This window comes from Hemiscyllium ocellatum, chromosome 36 (assembly GCF_020745735.1).
Source record: "Hemiscyllium ocellatum isolate sHemOce1 chromosome 36, sHemOce1.pat.X.cur, whole genome shotgun sequence".
Taxonomy (NCBI): Eukaryota; Metazoa; Chordata; class Chondrichthyes; order Orectolobiformes; family Hemiscylliidae; genus Hemiscyllium; species Hemiscyllium ocellatum.
The window spans coordinates 15,213,012-15,238,627 of NC_083436.1; the positions used below are offsets into that span (position 1 = coordinate 15,213,012).

General features: G+C 42.0%; 1 protein-coding gene across 3 annotated transcripts in view; it reads left to right on the forward strand.

The window, feature by feature from the left end:
• Nucleotides 1-25,616, forward strand: part of intu (inturned planar cell polarity protein) — a 114,206-nt gene that overhangs the window by 23,134 nt on the left and 65,456 nt on the right. For all 3 annotated transcript variants that reach the window (XM_060851417.1, XM_060851418.1, XM_060851419.1), the window contains exon 3: nt 12,909-12,994. In XM_060851417.1, coding sequence (XP_060707400.1) covers nt 12,909-12,994 — 86 coding nt within the window. The remainder of the gene's footprint in view (nt 1-12,908; nt 12,995-25,616) is intronic.

Below are 25,616 nucleotides of genomic sequence, written 5' to 3' on the forward strand. Positions count from 1 at the left end.
GAAATGCTTAATACCTTTGGTCTGGATTTTGCAGTTAGCTGTATAGTGATGGCAGTTACTATTAGCACAGAATAAATCTATCCGAGACTGAACACCATCCTGATTGTGAATTACATAAAAATTATCCCATAATACTACTTTGAAGGAGAGCTGGGGAGATAAAGGTTAGCAGATCAACATGTCAATGCTGCAGGAAGCCTTCAGTATCATGGTTACTAAGCAGCAGGAGATTTTCTTTTTGTTTTTGAATTCAGACTGTTTGTTTCACTTGAACCATCTGGTTCTGTGAATAAATTTGAATAGATTTTCAAATTACTGCATATTGCTTTTAAACAAGTTGTCAATATTAGCAATATATAGCTATTTAAAGAACACCTGTGAAATATGGTGTATTACGTTGCAATTTCTGCCTATTTTAAACTTTAAGCTGTGACTGACTTCTGAAATTGACACATCTACATTTTACAATGAAAATAAATCCAGTAATGACTTATGATTGAATAAAAGCAACTGCTTGGAATAGTTGGCCATTTCACTTCACCAAAATATGCTATGAGACTACACAAAAAATAATTAAATTGGCTTTGACCAAAGATGACAAGATCATTTAACACTGGACATCTTGAAGGTAGAAAGGAGGGGCAATGTCCAGTTTTGGCAGAGGACCAACAGCTCGTCAGAAGACAATGGAGCCAGATGGGCAAGGAGGTCATTTGTCTGCCCATTTGACCAACCTGCATTATCCTCGTGGTTCACTATACTACCAAGTTCTAATGCATCCACATACTTTGAAATTGTGCCACCACATTAAAGTTTATGTCATTAATATATTGGGTACATGATGATCTAATGGTATAGTGCCAGACTATTAATCCAGAGACCAAGATAATGTTCTTGGGACCTGGATTTGAATCGAGAGTGTGGTGCTGGAAAAGCACAGCAGGCCAGACAGCATCCCAGGAGCAGGAGAATCGACATCAGGAATGAGGTTTGTGAGCTCGGGGGATGAGAGGTAAATGGGGGGCATGGGGGGAGGTGGGGGGAGGGGAGAGTAGCTGGGAAGAGGTAGATGAAGGTGGGGGAAAGCGGTGATAGGTCGGAGAGAAGAGTGGAGTAGAAAACTGAGAAGGAAGATGGACTGGTCAAGAGGGTGGTGCTGAGTTGGAGATTTGGAACTGGGATTAGGTGGGGGGAGGGGAAATGAGGAAACTGGTGAAATCCGCATGATCCTGTTTTGTTGTGGGGTCCCAGAGCAGAAGATGAGGCATTCTTCCTCCAGGCATTGGGTAGTTAGGCATTTTCTGGATTTGAATCCTGTCATGGCAGATGGTTAATTTGAATTCACTAATATTCTGGAAACAAGACTCTAATGATGACCCTGCAATCATTGCTGATTGTCAGGAAAAACTCAACTGCCATCCTTATTTGGTCTGGCCTACATGTGACTCCAGAGCTGAAAATGTGTTGCTGGAAAAGCGCAGCAGGTCAGGCAGCATCCAAGGAACAGGAGATTCGATGTTTCGGAACTGCTGCGCTTTTCCAGCAACACATTTTCAGCTCTGATCTCTAGCATCTGCAGACCTCACTTTCTCCTCCTACATGTGACTCTAGCCCCACAGAAATGTGGTTGATTCTTAACTGCCCTCTGGGCCGTTGGGAATGGACAATAAATACAGGTCTACCTACTGAGGCCCATGTCCCATGAATGAATAAAGAAAAAAAACTGCACAATAAAATGTTTTAATTAATATTTAAATTTCAATGCAACTACTATATCATGCAAATTTGCAGTAACATTGGATTTTGCATAAGACATTACAAGCCAAAATAACCAACATATCATTTTAATTTTGTTACATTTTAAAAAAAAGTCATGTTGCCAGTTGTGGATCAGTTGGTGCCAATAGTGCTTCTGATTGAGGAAGTTATGGGTTCAAGTCCCATTCTAGCACTTCATTGTCTTCCCTGTCAAAGATGCACTATTTCTTTAATCCCAGGTCTAGTCTACTCTTTTAGAAACCTGCGAGGAAGTGGGGTAAGTGTGCCAGCCTGCTAGTAAGACTGAGACTACGCGGTTTCAAGACACCTCCCCCCGCCCCCCCCCCCCCCCCCCCCCCCCCCCCCCCCCCCCCAGCTTACTCCTAGCAAATGTACGATCTCTAGAGAATAAGGTGGACGATTTCCAATCACAGCTCAGCTTCCAGTGTGAACTACGGGACTGCTGCACATTCTGCTTCACAGAAATCTGGCTCAACCCATCCATTCCCGACTGCGCACTTGAGGCTTCTTCTATGCATTGTCTGGACCACACAGCATTCTCAGGTAAGACAAAAGGTGGAGAGGTTTGCTTTTTAATCGACGACTTGTGGTGCATGGACATTGCAGCTCTGAGCAGCAATTGCTCCCCAAGCCTTGAATTCCTCACCATCAAATGCCTCCCGTTCTATCTACCATGGGAATTTACCGCTGCTATACTAACTGCTGTGTACATACTGCCACAAGCAAAAGTTGAGGAAGCTCTGGATTGCTGTACTCCACCACTAACTTCTCGAGGCCTTGTTTATTGTAACTGGCAACTTCAGTCAAGCCAACCTAAGGAAGGTGTTGCCCAAGTACAACCAGAACATTACCTGCCCCACCAGGGGCCCGAACATTCTAGACCACTGCTACACCATGTGAAGGATGCCTACCATTCTATCCCCCGCCCTCATTTTGGAAACTCTGACCACAATGCTGTGTTTCTTCTCCTGGCTTACAAGCAAAAGCTCAAGCAGGAGACCTCCTTGCGGATACAGGTCCAGTGCTGGTCAGACGAGGCAGAGGATCAACTCCAGTGCTGTCTGGAATTCGTTGATCGGGCCATGTTCAAACCATCCGCAGGTACCTTGGACAAGTACGCCACCAATGTCACAGACTTTATCCGCCAGTGTGTGGAAGACTGCATACCGAGGAAATCAATCCGGGTGTTCCCCAACAGGAAACCCTAAATGAATCAGGCCATACAGAAATTGCTAAAAACCAGGTGTGAGGCCTTCAGATGAGGAGACCAACTCAAATTTCAGGAATCCAAGTATGACTTTCACAGAACCATTAAGACCGCCGAGGACCAGCGAGAGACAGTGCAAGATAGCAGATAATGGCACATCCCTCCCAGATCGTCTCAACACTGTCTATGCTTGCTTTGAGCAGAGTTTTGTTGGAGAGGTAACACTTATTCTGACAAGCCTATCCCAACAGTCACTGCATCAGAAGTCCGATCAGTTTTCCTTGGTATGAATGCAAGCAAAATGATGGGACCAGACAGAGTACCGGGCCATGCACTCAAAGCATGCGCAGATCAACTGGCAGAGGTCGTCTTGGACATCTTCAACCTCTCCCTGCAGCAGGCCACTGTCCCTGCTTGTTTCAAGAGGGCCAACATCATTCCTGTGCCTAAGAAGACTCATGCAGCATGTCTCGAAGACTACTGCCCAGTGACCCTAACTTCGGTGGTTGTGAAGTGCTTTGAAAGGATGGTCATGGCATTAGTCTACTCCAGCCTCCCCACTCCTCTTGACCCATTCCAATTTGCCTATTAGACCAACAGATCCACATCAGATGGATCACTTGCTCTTCACTCCTCCCTCGAATATCCTGACAACATAAGAATCCTACTCATTGACTACAGTTCAGCCTTCAACACTATTATCCCCTCGATTGATTACTAAATTAAGCGATCTCTGACTAAGCCCCACTCTCTGCAACTGGATCCTCAGTTTCCTGACCCACAGGCCACAATCAGTGAAGATTGGGGACAGTATTTCATCCTCACTAACACTCAACACTGGAGCCCCCCAGGGGTGCGTACTCAGCCCCCATTCTAATCACTGTATACCCATGACTGCGTCGCCAAATACCAGACTAATGCTGTTTACAAGTTCGCTGATGACACCACCATAGTCGGTCGGGTCTCAGATGGCAATGAAACAGACTACGGATGGGAGGCGGAAGACCTGGAAAAATGGTGCACTGAAAACAACCGACCTCTCATTGCTGGTAAAACCAGGGAACTCATTACTGACTTTCAGCAGGTTGTTACTCATGCCCTCCTACCCATTAACAGCACAGAGGTGGAATGAGTGGAGAGTGTCAAGCTCCTGGGAGTGACCATCAACAACAAGCTTTCTTGGTCTGTTCATGTGGATGCACTGGTTACAAAGGCCCAACAACATTTATTCCTCAGGCAGATGAGGAAATTTGTCAGGACAGTGAATACCCTTGCCAACTTTTATTGGTGCACCATTGAGAGCATTCTGTCTGGTGAGGTAACTGTGCCATTCAAGATCGGAGACAGAGAATGGTGAACTCGGCCTGGACAATCACAAAGGACAACCTCCCATCCATAGAATCTGTCTACCATGTCCACTGTCAAGGAAAGGCCACCAGCATGCTCAACAATCCATTCCACCCTGGCAGTGCTTTTCTACAATTTCTAACATCTGTGGAGAAGGTACAGAAGCATGAGTACACACACCAGCCAGTTTAGAAACCGTTTCTACCCTACTGTTGTTAGATTTCTGAATGGACTTACAAACTCTTAGCATTCGCCTGTACATGTGTTTTTGTTTTTCCCGCTGTTTATCTATTATTTGTTTATCTATGCTGTTTAACTCTGTGATCTGCCTGTATTGCTCGCAAGACAAAGCTTTTCACTGTACCTCGGTACACGTAACCATAAATTCAATTCAAATTCAAATTTAGGTAAGAGTAAAGGATCTTGTGGTACTATTCTGAGGAATAGCAATGTAGTTACCGGTAAAGTCTTGATAAATATTTATTTCTTAATCATCATCACACAATACAAATTGTCCATCTTTTATTACATTATTCTTTATCGGAGCTTGCTGCCTACAAATTAACTGAGGTTTTTCCTATATTACAACAGAGACTACACTTCAGTGCCTGTAAATCTTTGGAGAACATGAAAGACATATGTCACTTTAAGTCAGTTTGATCATTAGCAGGTTTGTGTTTTTGCAAATAGAAGGAAAGAAAAATCATCCTGCTTCTGAAACAATTAAATTTTCAATTGATGCACGAGTCAATGTGTTTACTAAGAGAAAATTAAACTTCTTGAAAGAATGTTTAATTTGAAATCTTGCAGATATTAACATTTCTACAATGTACAGGCTAATCAAGTTCATAACTGCCTGAAAGTTTTACATGCCATTCAATACTCCTTTAACCTTAGTTTCTGCATCAGCAAAAACAACATAAGACAATATCTTTTGACCCAGTTCTACAATCTTAACAATTAAATTTTAGAAGTCTACATCTTCACACACACTCAGGCTAGCGTAAATGAATTTTGCAGAATCTGTTTCTGTGAGACCATAGAAAATAGATGCAGGAGTAGGCCATTCGGCCTTTTAAGCCTGCACCACCAATTCAATATGATCAAAGCTGATCATACAGTTTCAGTATCCCACTCTGGCTTTCTTTCCATCACTTGATGCCTTTAACCGCAAAGGCCTTGTCCAGCTCCTTCTTCAATATAGAGGTAGTTTTGGGATAACACATGTTTTGGCAATGCCATTTGGCTAAATAACATGGCAGAAGAATTAGAATATAGTATTTTCAAGAATGCTTACCTCCATTGGCAATAGTGTGATTCCAGCATGGATCGGTTCACATGCTTCATTCTGCCCATGTGCCAGAATCTCCGTGCCATTCTGCACCTGCACCAATATTGGCGCTGTCCTGTGCATGTGTGACGCCAGTGCCCATCTTTGTGCCATTCTGCTCATGTGCCAATGTCTCTGCACCGTTCTGCACATGCCTGATCTCAGCACTGGTCTCCGTGTCATTCTGCGCATGTGTTGAAGTCAGCTACCGACAGAGCAGCTTTCTGTGAGAGGTTCTGCACAGAGAGCAGCTTTCTTACATTTTTTAAAATGTACTGTGATAAATTTACTTTTGTTTCGTTAATAAATATGATTTCAACATTTATTCAGCTTGTTTGGGTTAGACGTTTTGGGTGATTTTTGAACAATTGTGAATGACATTTTTTTGCTGGTCTGCCCCAACCCCACTTTTTCTACAGGCCCCATTATTTCTATTAAGAAATTTTCTATTAAGTGAGGTTTGCTGGATTGCAAGTATGGTGCTATAGGGAAACTACCTGTATCTAACGAACTAGCTGCAACAACTTTCTGTTAGAAAATTCCACTAGTTCACAACTCTCTGAAGAGATGGGGAAGAATTTCTGTCCTAATTGGCTTACCCGTCATTCTTTGACTGTGACCCCTAGTTCTGGACTTTCCCAACATCAGGAACATTCTTCCCACATCTAGCTTGCCCAGTCCTGTCAGGATTTTATATATCTATGAGATTCCCCCTCATTCTTCTAAGGTCCAGTCAATCTGGTCGTTCTTCATATGTCAACCCTGCCATCCGGGGAATCAGTCTGGTGAAGCTTTGCTGGACTCCCTCAATAACAAGAATGTCCTTTCAGACTAGGCGATCAAAACTGCACTCCGTACTCCAGGTGTGACCTCACCAAGGCCCTGTATAACTGCAAGAAGGTATCCTTGCTCCTGTACTCAAATCCTCCACTATGAGGCTGTCATGCCATTAGTTTTCCTCACTGCCTGTGTACTTGCATGCTAATCTTCAGCAACTGTTCTACCATGACACTCTGGTCTCGTTGCTCTTCACCTTTTCCTAACCTTTGAAGTTAATACCTTAAGCAATGATTTGGAGACACCGGTGTTGGACTGGAGTGTGCAAAGTTAAAAATCACACAACACCAGGTTATAGTCCCAACAGGTTTGTTTGGAAGTACTAGCTTTTGGAGCGCTGCTCCTTCATCAGATGATTGTTGAAGTAGCACTATAACCTAGTGTTGTGATTTTTAACTTTGGATACCTTAAGCAAATACCTGTCCCCTTTTATTGGACTATAAGTGTTACATACTGAAATTTATTGGCTTCTGCCAATTTGATTATGTAATAAAAATCAAGAAAATTTCTTTATAACTGAACAGTTAAAATAATTCTGATTTCATCGAATCTGAAATGTGGACAATTAGCTTTACAAAATGGATGCCAGAGGGTCATCTCACTTATTTTGTAGTTTCTGTACAGAGCAGGATGAATGAAAGTCTGCATTTGTATCTGGAAAATTATTAAGATATACTCCATCTTGATCAGGTATTGTTACCTACCCCCTTTCCATTCCAGTGGAAGAGCTTTAAGTGGTAGTGGTTGATAGACTTGCTGGCCTATGCAGATGAGATTTCAAAATAAAAACATCCAACAGCCTGCTCATGGCTGGAATGTTGATGGGATAGCAGAAACCCTCCATGTACAACAGTTACATTTGTCATCAAGTCATTGGGTGGGCAGTGGAAGACATTAAATATGTTGTCTCATTACAGAAACTGGCTTGAAATAGCAAATTTTATTCTCCGAACAGCCAGAGAAAATTGAGTGGGATTGCAGAAATGCCAGATATCTGTTCATATTAAAGCAATATTTGCATGGGAAGAAATGCTCTATATGTAGTTCCTACTGTTTTGATCTGGGGTGTTGGCTTTTCAATTATTTTGGTGCTTTGGAAGCTGATCACTGAAAAGGCATCACTCTTTTCTCACTTACTTCAGTGCAGCAACAGATTGTTAATTCAAATCAACAAATTTCCTTTTGCATTATTTATGGGCAGGTCCAAGCCTCGAATGCAACATCTTTATATTTAATACATGATTTTAATCACTGAGTGAATCCAAACAGTTATTGTCATGTATATAATTTAGTTAGTGGCAGTCATTGATACCCACCAAAACTTTCAAACTAAATAGAAAGAAATTATATTTAATTTTAGATTTCATAAATAGACTCATTGAGTACAAGAACAGGGAAGTTATGATGGACTTGTGTAAGACACTGTAGATGGACTATTATGTACAGTTTGGGCACCACGTTATAGTAAAGATGTGAATGCATTGCCAAGTGCAAAATGAGTTTATAGGAATGGTTCAAGTGATGAGCCATTTCAGTTAGGAGAAAACATCAGAGAAATTGGGGCTGTTTTACTTGGAGTCAAGAAGCAAAGAGGAAATTTGATAGAAAATGTCAAAATCATGAGGGGTCTGGACAAGTTGGAAACAGAGAAATATTTTCCATTTATAAATAGATTGAGAACCAAAAGAGAGGGTTTTAAAGTGTTTTGCAAAAGAAGCAGATGTGAAATGAGAAGAATCTTTTCAAACAACAAATAGAAATGTGGTGGAGGCAGGTTTAAATGAGGTATTGAAGAGGACATTGGATAATTATTTAAATAGAAATAATGCAAAGGATATAGGAAAAAAGCAGGAAACTAAGTTATTATGCACAGAGAGCCAGCACAGGCATGTTAGAAGAAACAGAAACGTCACCATATTTTAGAAAATACGAAACTGAACATTGATTGAAGGAGAATTATTAGCTAAAGCATAGAATACTTCCCAAAATCATCATGGGATCTTCTGCATCCACCCAGCCACAAAAGACATGTCTCAACTGAAGCAGAATGATTTGAACACTGCCTTCCTCAGTACAGTACTAAAGTGTCCGTCTTGATTTTTGTGCTTAAGTCCTGAAATGGGACTTGAATACACACGTCATGACTCATGAGAATACTGCTGAAAATATGTTGCTGGAAAAGCACAGCAGGTCAGGCAGCATCCAAGGAACAGGAAATTCGACGTTTCGGGCATAAGCCCTTCTTCAGGAATTATGCCCTTCGGGCTTGTGCCCGAAACATCGAATTTCCTGTTCCTTGGATGCTGCCTGACCTGCTGCGCTTTTCCAGCAACACATTTTCAGCTCTGATCTCCAGCATCTGCAGACCTCCCTTTCTCCTCGTGAGAATACTACCAACTGAGCCATGACTGCCACTGACTTTGTAGCACATTGCTTTCTACCGTCTTATCTCTACTCTTTTTTATTTTCTAATTTCCAAGCCATTTTGCTTTCATTGTGCCTTCATATTCTTATTTATGTTCTAGTGTTAATGCTCTGGTATTTTTTAGTTAACTGATTAAGGATCTATGAGGACCTTGCCAATTTTTGTGAAAATACTTCAAAGAATTCTGCAGTGGTGTGGAAGAATAGTTTTACTTTTGGCATTATTTATGGAGATGAAATTACTTTGAAGCCTGTATTGTTAGGGCATTCCTAACAAAAGTGAAACTGAGTTTTAGTGTTTTGGAAAGTGGTGAAACCATGTATTTCTGGCTGTGACATAATTTCTGAGAAATAAATTTGTGCATTGATTTGCTGGGTGTCAAAACTGATTGTGAGATCCAATTTCAACTTGTTAGGGTTAGAACAAGCAAGATTTTTAAAATGGCAGCTTTTTATTTTTCAACAGAAGGTATTAAGCTTCATAATTGGAACAGCAATGTGCAAACCAGAACAAAATATTCAGTTGATTTTCAATAGAGAGAGAGTAGGATAGTGCCTTTAAAGCTGAGAGTGTTAAGATGAAAAGTCATGGCATTGTTCTGCATTGAGAGGAATAACCCAGTACGGATGAGGTAACTTTTACCAGTCTGTTTCATTTAAGTATAGGCAGAGTAACTGGAGGAAAGAATGACGTCTCTCTTTTGACTCCCAGAACAACAGCTACATCATATTCTATAGTATCTAATGTCCTGTTTAATGCCTTCTCCAACATTATAATTATAGTTTGGAGTCTGTGTATAACCCCCACTATCATTTTCTGTCCCTTGCTGTTTCTAAGCTCTATCCATACAGGTTCCACATCTTTGGAGCTAATGTCCTTCCTCATATTTGCAGTAATGTCCTTTTTAGCCAACAATGCTATGCCACCTACCTTTTATCTTGCTCTGTATTTCCTAAAGACTGAATACTCTTGGATATTCAGTTTGCACCCCTGGTCACTCTACGGCCATGTCACATAATCCTAACTATATCCTATCTGTTTACATCTATTTGTGCAACTAATTCATTGACTTCATTATAAATGATTCACGCATTAAGATTGGCTTGTCATTTGACATTCTTAGTCCTATTTGCATTACTTTGCCCTGTGGCCGTGTTTGATTCTTGTCCTTGAATTCTCTGTGTGTCATATTTTTCTTATCTCCATTCTGTCATTTGTTTTTGCCCTCGATTCTCTTGATTTTGTACATGGGTTCCTATTTCCCTACCACTTTAGTTTAAACCATCACTAAATACCCTAGCAGATATTCCCCCAAGCACATTAATTCCTGTCCCAGTGTCCCAGGAATCTGAAACCCTCCCCGCTGTACTATCTGTCCAACCACGTAATCATCTGGTATATCCTGCTATTGCAAATCTAGTTAGCACATGTCATTGGTATGAGCTTGAGGTTACTACCTTTTTGAGGTATATTTCCTGTTCTCTGGCATCTCCCTCGGTCCATGTGAATTCACATGCCTCTAGAATACCTGAGGTCTCCTCACTTGAATTTTTTTTTAAGTTAATGCTCAACCTGTTCTGGACTATTGCTTCCAACAGGGTTAATAATGTCCCAGCATGTTCCTTTTATCATTGCAGAAGTCAGGACCAAGTCCTCAGCATATTGAATTAGGAGGTTCCCTACTCTTTTTATCTGCTCCCATATTAGCATCATAGCCTGGTGAAATATAGCTGGGTTATTGAGGAACTATTGGGGCAAACATTTCCACCAGTATTGGTGCTGTCTGCCATAAAGCCAAACCAGTCTTGAGATTCCATAACCTGGAGTATGGCCAAACATCAGCTCGCAATTTCCAGGACACTATATTCAATATTCCGGACATATGCATCTTTGGGGTCACCACCTTCAAAGTTGTATAATCTGGTGATCTCATAGGACCAGTCCGACCTTCCTTGCTGGCCACATGAACGAGTTAGTCAGCTTCTTAAATTACTCATTGTGCCAGTGACTCTTTTACTACTTCCCCTACTGACTCCAATGCCTCCCTACATAATAGGTATTGGCTGTTTAATCCATGGAGGAGACCTGCACCTCCTAAGAGGACATATTAGTTCTCTGCAATCCAATCTATGGGTTGTTGATGCCTTTGACACCGTTTCCATTATTATTTGCTGTTTTGTATGCATATTCCAATGAGATTTGTTGTCGGGCTGAGCTGGATACTGGGGTATTTGCCTTTCCCCAAGGATAAAGGCGACATAGTCAATAATGGGGTCTAAATCAATACATGAGCCAGGTTAATCTGATTTAACTGGTTTAGCCTCTGAACCAAACCAAGTTACCAAGAGTGCTGCTCTCGGTACTTCTCGGATTCTGATGACTTTAAAATCCAAGGTGAATGACAATGGCAATATGGAGAAGGAATCTTCCCAAACGTTTTCAGGGTGTCTATATTCCCCAGCTTTCTTATCTAAATCTCCACAGTCAATTTTGCCTGGTTGCTGTTGTGTGGCAACAGGCATCACCTTGCAGCAAGTTTCTTTTGACTACTAATTGTTGCTTAGACAGACAATAAAGGAACAAGAATACTTTGTTGTTTGATCTTTTTCTTTCCCTTCCACCAAGCCTGCTGAGCCTGCAGCAAGTCTTCCAATCACCGCTGTCCTTTTTCGCCTGTTCTACCAACCCCTGTGTTTCATATACACTTACTGTATCGACCTTTCTTGATCCCATGCGTCTTAAAGATGTGACCCGTACACCAGCATTTTGCCATGTACTTCTCTGCATGAACTGAATAGTGCAATCCCTTGCCCCTGCCTCAGACCTGTTTGATGGTCATCCACAATTCTTTATCCATTTTGTCCCTTTCACATGTGAATGTTCTGCTGACTGCGCTAGACTGTTCTGCAAAGGCAGGAATAATCCAGTCCAGATACTTCAGGTACATTTTATTGGTCTTCCTTGTTCAAGTATATGCAGAAGAGCTAAAGGACAGAGCAACATATCTCTTGTGACTCCCACAACAGTGATGACAGCATAGTTTATTGTATCAGAATACATTTAGATTTCAGAGTTCACACGATCCACCAGTAGTACAAGAGGTTATGTTCAAATCTTTGCAAGATGGTTGACACAATTGCGTTGTTCGGTCAGGATCTGCTTATTTGGGTGCTTGCCAAGCTTGTTGGTCAGCGTTCTCACCTCCAATGCTTGTCCAAATATGTTTGTGCTATGCTAAACCTGTTGATTAGAATTCACCCATTACTTGTACTGGCGCAGAAATGCCTGTGCACTATTAATCCCTTCAACACAGCTTGTAAGGAGACTAAAAGACCGATCACCAGTGCATATATTGTGAAAGTTCTGAAAGTGTGTCTTTTGGTGGACACAACACCCATGGAACTCCAGGGATGTTAAAACTGTTTTTGAATTGGTCTCCAGGCATAGCTTCTCCATCCATAAAACAAATGAAACTCTACCTGGCAAGAACAGAATTTTATGTATCTTTGTACCTGAGGTTAATGTCTTATACAGTGAAGGGACTACTGAAGACGTCTCAGAGACCTATCTTTATTGTAGTCAGCTATTTAAAATTTATTTATTTAGTTTCCACAGAGTAGAATTTGTCTATTACTTCATGTGACATCTATATTAATTTTAGTTTTGACTGTTAATACTAAAAGGTTTAAGAAGTGGAATTTTGACCATGAGGTATTTTCTTTAGGATCATTTAGAAAGTTTGATTCTTTCACAGTGTTGCTCTCAAAAGTCGTTGCATTGTTAATGACAATCCTTTTGGCTGAAATCAACCTAACTCAAATTGAAAGCTCAGTATAGAATTTTAGATGGAAATCTAATATTGGTTCCACTAAAGTACACCTAACTCTAAATTAAGGGGAGCCTTCTAGCAACTGTTTAGTTGTGTAAATTTGTTTAAACTGTTACTATTCTAACAAGAACTAAAATTGGAATTCTGCCATTAGGTGATACTCTAATTGCTGTGAACGATGTGGAAGTGACTACTGAGAACATTGAGCGGGTTTTATCATGTATTCCAGGTCCAATGCAGGTATGTTTATGATCCATCTCATTTATGTTGAAATAAAGTATTTTGTCATGGAAACTATTTAGCATTATTTCCCATTTGGTTTCAACAAGCCATTATGATTAAATGTTTGCCTTCACAAAATTGTTGGAAATCTGTTGAATTGGACTGACCATGATGTAACCTGTCTTTTTTCATTACATTGAAATCATTGGAATGAAAGTTAGGCAAGTGATCCAGTCAGCCAGATTTTGGCTAATGGTGAAATCAGACTAAAATTACCTAAAAGACATTTTATAATTGTGATACCGGCATTTTGAGAAAGTTGTTTCATTTGTTTGTTATTGTGGTGTGCCCTGCAGCCTTCTTGCTTTGCTATTTAATGTAATAATTGTTTCTAATGAATTTAATGGTTATTGCTGGGCAACCATTAAAGCTAGTCCGAATAGTGGTAAAATGTTGATTATGTAAGAGTAGAGGCTCAGATCTTCTGATCAGGATTGGAAGTCCATTTCTGACTCTGATCAAACAAAAACATGCATCCTTGATTTTGGAGATCTCCATGTAAACTTGCAGGCCACAAGTCTCGCAGCTGAAGGAGTCTAGTCCAGGCCATGAGTCCATGCAGCCAGTAATGGAATGGATTGACTTTGATACCTCATTTATAAAAAAAAACTGCTGCTGTATTCTAAGATTTAAAGCTTAATGGTTCAGATTTTGTTGCATGAGACCTCTAGCAGCACCTTTCGTCAATTAGACTTGCCCTTGCATTTGAATAGGTTACAGAAAGAGCTAAATGATGATGTTGCAGCCAGTTAAACAGCTATCTGGACCCTAAATGAACGGGCCAAGGATCTATGCATTTCCTTAACCAACCTCATTTGTGGATCAAAAAATAAGCAGGGGAATAGCAGAGAACCAAATTTAAATTAGCTATAAGTTAGACTGGTGAATTTAATGTCATCAGTTGAGAAAGAGAAATAGAGCAGAGAAAAAGGATAATTACCTGGTACTGATGTGGTGTGAATGAAAATGGTATTTGCCATTTATCATCCCAAGCATGGATGTTGTGCAAGCGTATAAATATGGATTGCTTCAGTATCTGAGGAGTCACAAATGGTGCTGAACACAGTGTAATCATCAGTAAGCATCCCCATTTTTGACATGGAGTGAGTAATTAATGAAGCAATTGAAGATGGTTGTGTCTAGGACTCTACCTTGAAAAGCTGTAGTGATACCCTAGGGCTAAGATGATTGTCCTCGAACGGCCTAAACCCATCTTCATTTATACCAGGCATTACTCCAACCAATGAAGAGATTTTCCCATCCTCTTTACTCCTCTTTTGCTGGGATTCTTTAAAAATTGCTCTTTCGTGAATTCAGTAAAGCCAATTAAGTGGCCTCTTATTGGTACAAGAGACATTGGGTAACAGTATTTTTACTACAGGGAGCCTTCTTCACTGAGGAGATTAGAAAGAGGGGAGCTGATTCACCCTTCCTCACCTGGTCATGAGACTACTATATTTGAATAGTTTGCATCTTACTGCCTTTATGGTTCATTGCAGTGGCACACCAATGCTGTGTTCCATCCCAGATTTACCATTTAATTTTGAAAATAAGTAGCAACACCATGTAAAGGGGCAAGTATCCTAATTGATGATTTGAGTAAATTATGCTTCTATATTGGTTTCATGATGAATTTCTTGACCAGAAGAACAACTGTTCAGTTGGTACAGAATTACAGAATTGCTATGGCACAGAAGGAAGCCATTCAGCCATGCACCTGCTCTTCAAAAAAGCACTATTACCTAATGCCAATCTCCAGCTTTTTCCTGTATTTCTGCACACTGTTCCCAACCAAATAATCATTCAATGCCCCCTCGAATGGCTCAAATGAATCTGGTTTCATCACATTTTCAGGCAGTGCATTCCATACCTTAACTACTTGCTGTGTAAAATAAATTTCTCATATCACTCTTGCTTATTTTGCACCTCACTTTAAATCTATGCCCCTCATTGTTGTTCTTTTTCCAAGCACAAGCAGCTTTTCCTTACCTACTCTGTCTACCCTACTCATGATTTTGGAAACCTCATTCAAATTTCCTTTTAGCTTTCTTTTTCTCCACGGAGAACTGTCACAACTTCTTCAATCTGTACTCATAACTGAAGTTTCTTATACCTGGAACCATTCTTGTAAATCGTTACTGCAGTCTCTCCAGTGCATTTACGTCTTTTGTATCATGTGGCACCCGTAATGGACACAGTCCTCCAGGTGAAGTCAAGTAAGTATTTTATACAAGTTCAACATCACTTCCTTTCTCTATGTCCCTATTAATAAAGCTGATGATACTGTATGCTTTATTAATTGCTCTCTCCATCTGTCTTGCCACCTCAATGATCTGTACGCATACACACACAGGTCTGTCTGCTCTTGCACCCCCTATTTTATATTGCCTTTCGGTGTTCCTATTGCAGCAAAATGTCAGATTATGCAAGGAACCAAATTTCTAGTTCAGTGTATTTGTTTATAGCTTCTGCTTCCTATGTAATTGTCCCCTTTTAATTCCTTCGCTCTAGCCAAAATGATTCTGTTCTTCAATCTCTGGCACATCCTCTTTCTCCAACACTGCAATGTACTCCATAACCAATATTACTACCCCTCCTCCTTTTTCTATCTTTCCTGAAGAATGTATACCCAGGAATATTTAAAACCCAATCATTTCCTTCCAGGAGCTCAGGTCTGTTATTGTCACAACATCATATTTCTGCATTGGCATCTGTAATTCCCCAACTTTATTGGCTATACATGTACACACATTAACTGTGTTACGACTTCATTTTTTTTCTCCTTTACTGTGACTTCACCAATAAATTTGCTATTCTCAATGCTAATGCCAACTTTATCCACAAGTATTTAGCGAACCCTGGTGTTCTCGAGTATTCGCACTTCTCTGTTAAGTTAAATTTAAAACAGTTTTGCCACAAACCAGGGATAGCCAACAAAACTAAGTCAGCCGGACTATCATTGGATTTGCAAAATAATAAAATTAAAATATTCAGTAACCCTCCAAGTCGACCAATGGTTCCTAACCAGACTTCACCAATAACAGACCTTGGGCACCAACTTTATAACTTAAATAAAAAGTAACAATTTATTATTGATAATGTAACTTTACCTTGTTTATCTTTGTTCTGCTAATCTAATTAATATCTGTGATCCAATGCCCAATCTTTGTTGATCGTAACTCTCACTTTTACTCAGACAGAAGAGATAATTAAAGGATAAATTATAAGGAAAGTAACATAATTGTAATTTGCCAGTTCATTATACAGCTTCATGCAATGGATACCAGCCCTTCATGAAATCATTGGACAAAGGATTGTTCACAAGTAGGTAGAACTGTATATCTTACTTGAGTCCCAAAGTCCTAGGTTAAAGCAAACAGCTTCAGCAGACTCCTAGAAATATTTTCTTATTTATTACAGATTGAGATTCTTTTCTCAAACCAGTCAACAATTTGATAACTGGTGAGAAAACTAGAAAGAGAGACAGTGAAACATACCAGCAGTCTCTAGAAAATCATTTTTTTTAAAATCACTCTCCTCCCTGCTAAAACCTAATCAAAACTGGTTCTCTTTTTCTTTTCATTTTCTGTGGTTGACTGTTTAACACTGGTCCTCCTTTGATTGACTGATTCAACATCCAACCAGCTGCTAGCCCTGATTAGTTAGTGGATAGGACAGGCGTTTCTGTGGCCATCGACATAACTCCAGGATGTTATGTTGCCTCACTGCTGTATGGGTCAAGGATATGTCAGAGCAGCTGCAGAACATCCTTCTGGGAGAGAGTGAACGTAAATACCAAAGATTTAGGTAAGATGGGGGATATGGCCCAGCAATCAGAGTTTAAGGAACTAGGTAGAAAGCTAGCTAGCAGAACCTTAAATGTAGTAATTCCGGGGTTACTTACCATGTGCAAGTGAATACAGAACCAGGAGATGAATTGAACCAGCCACCTTATGCCTCTTGCAAACCACTGGAAGTATCAGAGAAGAATGACCAAAAAGCAACTTTCTGACTAGTACAACAATCATTAGAGTTATCTCAAGATGACTCCGTTGCCTTCCTATAACATCATTTTTTTGCCTCTGTTGCCTTCCTATAACATCACTGCCCATAACATCATTTTTTTCTGCCTGCATCTGCTTTTATGCCTATGAAGAGAAGTTTATAAGGATATTAGAATTTCAACTGATAGAGTTAGATGTTGACAGGTCAAAATTGTTTACCTGTATCTTGAGCCTATTCGCTTGAAATAACTTCTTGTTTAGTACAGAGTCAATCTGGACATGAAAATAAGGTAACTTCTATAAAATGTTTAACCCTGTGATGACTCTGGAAATAGCAGGGCTTGATTTCCAGCATGGTATCACTTCACAATGCATTGTAATATATACAGAACTACTCTAAAACCACAGATGTACTCAAATTATGACAGATGAACTTCAAAGCACCAAGAACTTAACTGTAGATTTTTTATTGGATTTAATGGGAAAATCTATTCATTTAAATGGTTTACTTAAAGTTGCTCTTTTCAGGAATGCAACTACAACTTTAAATGAGGAACTACTGTATTTCTGGGTTAGTTTTTTGACTATGCTGACCTTGGGTTTGATCATTTCCCTGTATTATATCATTGATTTCCCACAAAATTCCTTGCATTGGATCTTTGCAATGTGATTAATGTCTATCTCAATTCTTTTATGTGTGTGCAAGTGATGTCTTCCTTAAAATCATTTGACTATGTTTCTTAATTTCTGAGTGGTATCATTTTAACATCATAGAACTTCAAGTGAAGAAACCATTGAACCAATCATGACAATGCCATCTCTTCCTGAATATAATCAAAAACTAACCTTCTGACTTGTCTCTGTATCTTCTGCTTAAATATTTCTAATATTTCTCTTCAAATGTGCAATACCATTGCCTCCATTTGTCCAGCAGCTTTCTACAGAAAGAAGTTTCTTCTAACTACTTACCACACTGACCTAGTGACCAGAGTAAATTGAAAATCAATGTTTTGATTGCTGACTAGAAGAAATAGTATTTCATTTTTCACTTTATGCAAAATCTTCATACATTTTTCTGTTTTAAAAGATGATTTTATCAACTTTATTGGCTGAAGGAGTGCACCATTGCTCTAGTCACATTTTTCCCAGGATTGCAGCTGCTGAGACCATCACTGTTTTTCTTTTCTTTCTAACTTTAGGTTGCAATTGCAATTGAGAGTTGAATATAAACCTTTGAACTGTAGTTCATTTTGAAAAGAAAGAGTTAAAGACTGATGTTTGTTGTTAGGAATTGGCCTAGAAAGATCATGCAGGTTAATTATTATTTTAAGGACACTGGACGATTCAGCATTGAGGTCTTGTTATGCTCAGGGACTGGCAGCTGGTTGGATGTTGAATTAGTCAGTCAAAAGAGGATGGTGCTGGCCAGTCACCCAGAGAGCATATTGAAAAAGGAAGTGAAAAGGAAAAGTGGTTTGGCTTTGTCTGGGTTTTTGAGCAGGAGGCAGTTTTGCTTTAGAAGCTGCTGGATTGGAAAGCTGATTTTTCGGTTTTGCTGTCTGTAGTTACTATCCAGTTATTGACTTGTTGAAAGTTCTGAGAAAAAACTCAGTCTGTAATAAATAAGTAAAAGTCTCCAGAGGTCTCTGGAATCTGTGTTGACAGGTGACTTTGGAATTCAGGTAAGATGTACAGTATTTTGTGTCTGGATTACAACTCATTGTCAAAAGATTTCATGAAGGCCTGGTATTCATTGAAACAGTTATTGACAAATTACTATTCTTTTATTTTCTTTTTTAAGTTAGCCCTTAAATGTATATATCTGTCTGTCTGTCACTGAGAGTTGAGGGGTCTGTATTCAATGAAGATCATAGATATTAATTAGATTATCTTGTACTTTGTGTTCTGCTGAAGTTACATTATTAATAATAAATTGTTAATTCTGTTTAAGGTGTAAACTTGATGTCTAAGATCCTTTATTTATGAAGTTTGGTTATGAATATTGAGCAACTTTGAAGGTGATTAATTTCACTGTTGCAAATCCAGTGATAGGGAGGCTAATTTAGATTGGTTTGCTATTCCTGTAACTCTTTCTTTTCAAAATGAACTACAGTTCAAAGGTTTATATTCAACTCTCAATTGCAATTGCAACCTAAAGTTAGAAAAAAAAAAGATAAACAGTGATGGTCTCAACAGCTGCAATCCTGGGAAAAATGTGACTAAAGCAATGGTGCACTCCTTCAGCCAACAAAGTTGACCGTTACCACAGCCACATCTCCTTCCTCAGCACCTGCCTACAGAACCGACTGATCGCGCACGGACTCCGGACTACATTCCAACCAACAAAATTTGGACCCAACCAGGACAACCTGTACCTACAACAAATCCGAAGCCTCCAGCAACAGACCTCCCTCCGGATCCTCCGCTCCACCCTTGCAGCCAAGCGTCACTACCTACATTCCCTGCAATTAGCCCTACCCCAGCTCAGGACAACACTCTCACAAACTTGCAAAGGACCTCTACTGTTCTTCGTCCACAGAAGAATCCATAAACTAAACAAACAGATCTTCCTAGCCATATCAGAAATTAAAGACAGTAAGTACCGAAAACTTTCATGTACTTACCCCCACACTCGTTCCTCAACTGTTCCAGAATCTTCCATCGGCCTGTACAATCTGTCGGACGCCATTACACACACGGCCGCTACAGCGCCCGCGGCACCAACGGCCGACGATGACCGTGACGTCACTTCCACCCCCACTGACCTCACAGCCTCCGCGATCGCCGCCCAAACAACAGCCCCGGAGATCGCCGCACAGACAACCGCTTCCACGATCGCCAGGAAGATCACCAACGGACTCGCGACCCCCGCGCCTACTGGGAATGACCGGTTCTTTCGTCGCCACAACCATTTCCGCCCCTTCGGTTGCCGTCGCCGCAGCCACTTCCGCCCCCACTGACATCACTAATGTGCACGACCACAACGCCTCAGATGTCTCCGCCCCCACGCCGACTTTCATCATCACGCGTAACCCCGCCCTCACGCCGACTTTCGTCACCATGCGTAACCCCGCCCCCACACAAATCTTCATCACCACGTCTAACCCCGCCCCTACGCTGATCTCTGTCCCCGCCCCTGCCCCTAACCCCACCCCCACTCCCAGCTCCAGTCCCACACCAGGTCCTAGCTGCCAAGCTTGCCGGATCTTCACCATCCCTCCAGACCTCCCCCTCTCTGAGGATGAAAGATCAGTCCTCAGCAGAGGCCTCACCTTCATTCCCGTACGCCCTCGGATTAATGAGTTCAACACGCGGCGAGATATTGAACAATTCTTCTGCCGCCTTCGCCTCCGTGCCTACTTTTACAACCAAGACTCCCGCCCACCCTCTAACGACCCCTTCTCCCGCCTCCAACACACCCCTTCCACCTGGACACCCTGTGCTGGCCTCTTACCTGCCCTCGATCTATTTATAGCCAACTGCCGCCGCGACATTAACCGACTCAACCTGTCCACACCTCTCATCCACTCCAACCTCTCACCCTCAGAACGTGCAGCCCTCCACTACCTCCACTCCAACCCCAACCTCACTATCAAACCAGCAGACAAGGGAGGCGCGGTAGTAGTTTGGCGCACCGACCTTTATACCGCTGAGGCCAAACGCCGGCTCGCGGACGCCGCCTCCTATTGCCTCCTTGACCATGACCCCACCTCCCACCACCAAACCATCATCTCCCAGACCATCCATAACCTCATCACCTCAGGGGATCTTCCATCCACCGCCTCCAACCTCATAGTCCCACAACCCCGCACCGCCCGTTTCTACCTCCTGCCCAAAATCCACAAACCTGACTGCCCCGGCCGACCCATTGTCTCAGCCTGCTCCTGCCCCACCGAACTCATCTCCGCGTATCTCGACACGGTTCTGTCCCCTTCAGTCCAAGAACTCCCCACCTATGTTCGGGACACCACCCACGCCCTCCACCTCCTCCAGGATTTTCGCTTCCCCGGTCCCCAACGCCTTATCTTCACGATGGACATCCAGTCCCTGTACACCTCCATCCCCCATCACGAAGGACTCAAAGCCCTCCGCTTCTTCCTTTCCCGCCGCACCAACCAGTACCCTTCCACTGACACCCTCCTTCGACTGACTGAACTGATCCTCACCCTGAATAACTTCTCTTTCCAATCCTCCCACTTCCTCCAAACTAAAGGAGTTGCCATGGGCACCCGCATGGGCCCCAGCTATGCCTGTCTCTTCGTAGGATATGTGGAACAGTCCATCTTCCGCAACTACACTGGCACCACCCCCCACCTTTTCCTCCGCTACATCAATGACTGTATCGGCGCGGCCTTGTGCTCCCACGAGGAGATTGAACAGTTCATCCACTTTACCAACACCTTCCATCCCGACCTCAAATTCACCTGGACCGTCTCAGACTCCTCCCTCCCCTTCCTAGACCTTTCCATTTCTATTTCGGGCGACCGACTCAACACAGACATCTACTATAAACCAACTGACTCCCACAGCTACCTGGACTATACCTCCTCCCACCCTGCCCCCTGTAAAAACGCCATCCCATATTCCCAATTCCTTCGTTTCCGCCGCATCTGCTCCCAGGAGGACCAGTTCCAACACCGCACAGCCCAGATGGCCTCCTTCAAGGACCGCAAATTCCCCCCAGACGTGATCGACGATACCCTCCCCCGCATCTCCTCCACTTCCCGCTGCTCCGCCCTTGAGCCCGCCCCTCCAACCGCCACCAACACAGTACCCCACTGGTTCTCACCTACCACTCCACCAACCTCCATGTACAGCGTATCATCCGCCGTCATTTCCGCCACCTCCAAACGGACCCCACCACCAGGGATATATTTCCCTCCCCTCCCCTATCAGCGTTCTGCAAAGACCACTCCCTTCGTGACTCCCTCGTCAGGTCCACACCCCCCACCAACCCAACCTCCACTCCCGGCACCTTCTCCTGCAATGGCAGGAAATGCAAAACTTGCGCCCACACCACCTCCCTTACTTCTCTTCAAGGCCCCAAGGGATCCTTCCATATCCACCACAAATTCATCTGCACCTCCACACACATCATCTATTGCATCCGCTGCACTTGATGTGGCCTCCTCTATATTGGGGAGACGGGCCGCCTACTTGCGGAACGCTTCAGGGAACACCTCTGGGACGCCCGGACCAACCAACCCAACCACCCCCCGTGGCTCAACACTTTAACTCCCCCTCCCACTCCACCGAGGACATGCAGGTCCTTGGACTCCTCCATCACCAGAACATCATAACACGACAGTTGGAGGAAAAGCGCCTCATCTTCCGCCTGGGAACCCTCCAACCACAAGGGATGAACTCAGATTTCTCCAGTTTCCTCACTTCCCCTCCCCCCACTTTGTCTCATTCGATTCCCTCGAACTCAGCACCGCCCTCCTAACCTGCAATCTTCTTCCTGACCTCTCTGGCCTATCACCCTCACCTTGACCTCCTTTCACCTATCACATCTCCATCGCCCCTCCCCCAAGTCCCTCCTCCCTACCTTTTATCTTAGCCTGCCTGGCACACTCTCCTCATTCCAGATGAAGGGCTCTGGCCCGAAACGTCGAATTTCCTGTTCCTTGAATGCTGCCTGACCTGCTGCGCTTTAACCAGCAACACATTTTCAGCTCTGATCTCCAGCATCTGCAGACCTCACTTTTTATTCCCGTAATAGAATATTAATAAAAAATACCTTCTCCAGCTACCTAAGTAACCTATCCACAAGTTTTAGACAAAAGATCTATTAAGCAGGTTTTGTAATAAACACTATTTTCACCAAAACAAAACTTATTCAATAAAGAGGCAATAATTCCTTAGTATATGCAATGAATAAAATGGAAGTATAGAAGTATTTATTTCAAAATATCCCCAAAATCCATGTCCAGGCGCACACACATTGAATGTGCATGCACACAGTCTTGAAGAAAACCATTTCTTTGCAGAGATTAGCATTCTGAAACCAAATAAACACTCTGGCCAATGGGTTAAAAGCAAAATTATACAGTGAAGGATGTTCTGGTTTCTGTTGTGGCTAATGTGGTCAAGTTACTAATCATCCACTGGTGTCTCTGAAGTCTTGCAGACTCTGCTGAGTCACAAAATATAAATCTTGAATTGTTCTTTCAGTCACTTTTCTCTCCTTCTGATTTTTTTTTCTTAGTATGTTCCATCCAACCAGCTTATTTTCAGAAGATTTTCCTCCTACTCTGCTTGCTCTTTAAACCAGATAAAACAAGAAGTTGTCCAAACAGGTTACCGTTCAGAACAGCCCCAGCAGGGTTAACAGCTATCATCAGTGGAGAGCCTTGTTTTTGGAAAAAAAAACTCTAACATCCACTGTGAGCTTTCAATTACCCCTTTTAAAGGAACCCATCCAAATAGATCCTCAAAACTTGAAAGAAATTTCATTCCCCACAGACCTTCAAAATGTAAGTCTTAAAAAAGCATTTTCATAATTCCAGCAGCTCTGTTATTGCTTGTAGAAGCATTGAAAGAATTATGACACGTAAGGAGTACACATGGTTCATCTCTTTTCTCCTCATAATTGTAACTTCCCATTTTGCATTACACTAGTGAACTTATATTGCTTAAGTTTAGGTAGTGGTTCATGCTTGGTTAGTGGCTAGAGACAGAGCTGAAAATGTGTTACTGGAAAAGCGCAGCGGGTCAGGCAGCATCCAAGGAGCAGGAGAATCGACGCTTCGGGCATAAGCCCTTCTTCAGGAAAGTGTAATAGTAAGTAAGGTAGTTAAACCTAAGTGTACTGCTGGAGGAGCCTTGGCCTTTGTCCCAAACTCGTTCTTGATATGTATGATGAGTGTAAAATTGATAGAATAAATGTGCAAACTTTCCATGACACTATGGTACAGAAGATCCCAAATGCCAGTCAGTCCACTTTAGAGAGCTATTCATTATTGAACCAAAGTATACATCTGCAGCAAACCAATGTTTGTAATGCTTTGCAATGTCACTTAATGTCATAAAAATGAATAAATGTTTAAAATTTGAATATTTTGTTTTGACCCTTCCACAACACATTCATGCTATTCTAGAATGTTGGTGAGTATTTTCAGTTTTTGCTGTTGTGGCATTCAAAGAACAAGATTAAATAAATGCAGTTGAGGTAAATTGTTTGATTACAAAATATAAAATCCCACAAAATCCTTGCTAACTTTCTGAATTGTTGCTTGGAATGCTTGATATTCTTGCATACTTACTAACTGTGCCTGTGGAAAATCAGTTTATATCTTTATAATGCACGTTGCTTTTGTTTTCAAAATTACCTTAGAATTTCTGTCTTTTTCTATAACCCTTGCTGGGATTTTAGATTACTTAGTGTGGAAACAGGCCCTTCGGCCCAACAAGTCCACATCAACCCTCTGAAGAGCAACCCACCCAGACCCATTGCCCTATATTTACCCTTTCACCTAACACTATAGGCAATTTAGCGTGGCCAATTCACCTGACCTGCACATATTTGGACTATGGGAGGAAACTGGAGCACCCAGAGGAAACCCACGCAGACGCAGGGAGAATGTGCAAACTCCACACAGATAGTTGCCTGAGGCGGGAATTGAATGCGTGTCTCTGGCGCTGTGATGCAGCAGTGCTAACCGCTGTGCCACCGTGCCGTCCTGGGATGTAAATATCAAATCTGAACCATTGTTTTCTTCAGTTTCCCCTTCCTTCATTTTAATATCTTTGCTCATTTGACTCCAGTGTGGTTCTCTCATGCACACTCTATGCTCACCCCACTCTCTTGCTCTACCCACCCCACTTCTTTTCATGAATGTGGGAACAATTAAGAGAGTAACCTGAGAATTCCATGCTTTGGTTTCCATGAGCTGAAAATGTGTTGCTGGAAAAGCGCAGCAGGTCAGGCAGCATCCAAAGAGCAGGAGAATCGACGTTTCGGGCATGAGCGGAGCCCTTCTTCAAGCTCATGCCTGAAACGTCGATTCTCCTGCTCTTTGGATGCTGCCTGGCCTGCTGCGCTTTTCTAGCAACACATTTTCAGCTCTGATCTCCAGCATCTGCAGTCCTCACTTTCTCCTTTGGTTTCCATGACACCAGACTACTGACACAATTGCTCTGCTCAGAACTTGACTGCAGCAGGAGACTCCTAGGAGGACAATGGAAACACGTTAGGGATAACATCAAAATGGCACAGATAAAAGAAACCGAGAAGAGGTCAAACATCCCTGTCAAATTGTGAGAGTCTCTGGCTCATGACCAGAAAGGTCCTAAACATCCCACAAGATTTTGTGAGCCGTGGCAAATTTGAAACATCATTTAAAAATACACACAAACCTCCAAGCAACTCATCTACCTGACACTTCAAACAACACCTGATCTTCACATGGCAGAATCTGCAGATCACACATTGGACTTAGCAGCCATCTATAAACCCATCGAACCAATGTGAAGCAAGTCACTTACGATCCTGAGGGACTGCCAAAGGAGAAGAATTCATAACTTCGGTTAATAGCTGTGCTTTTCAGGGTTGCAATTTGTAGCTAGCTAACTAG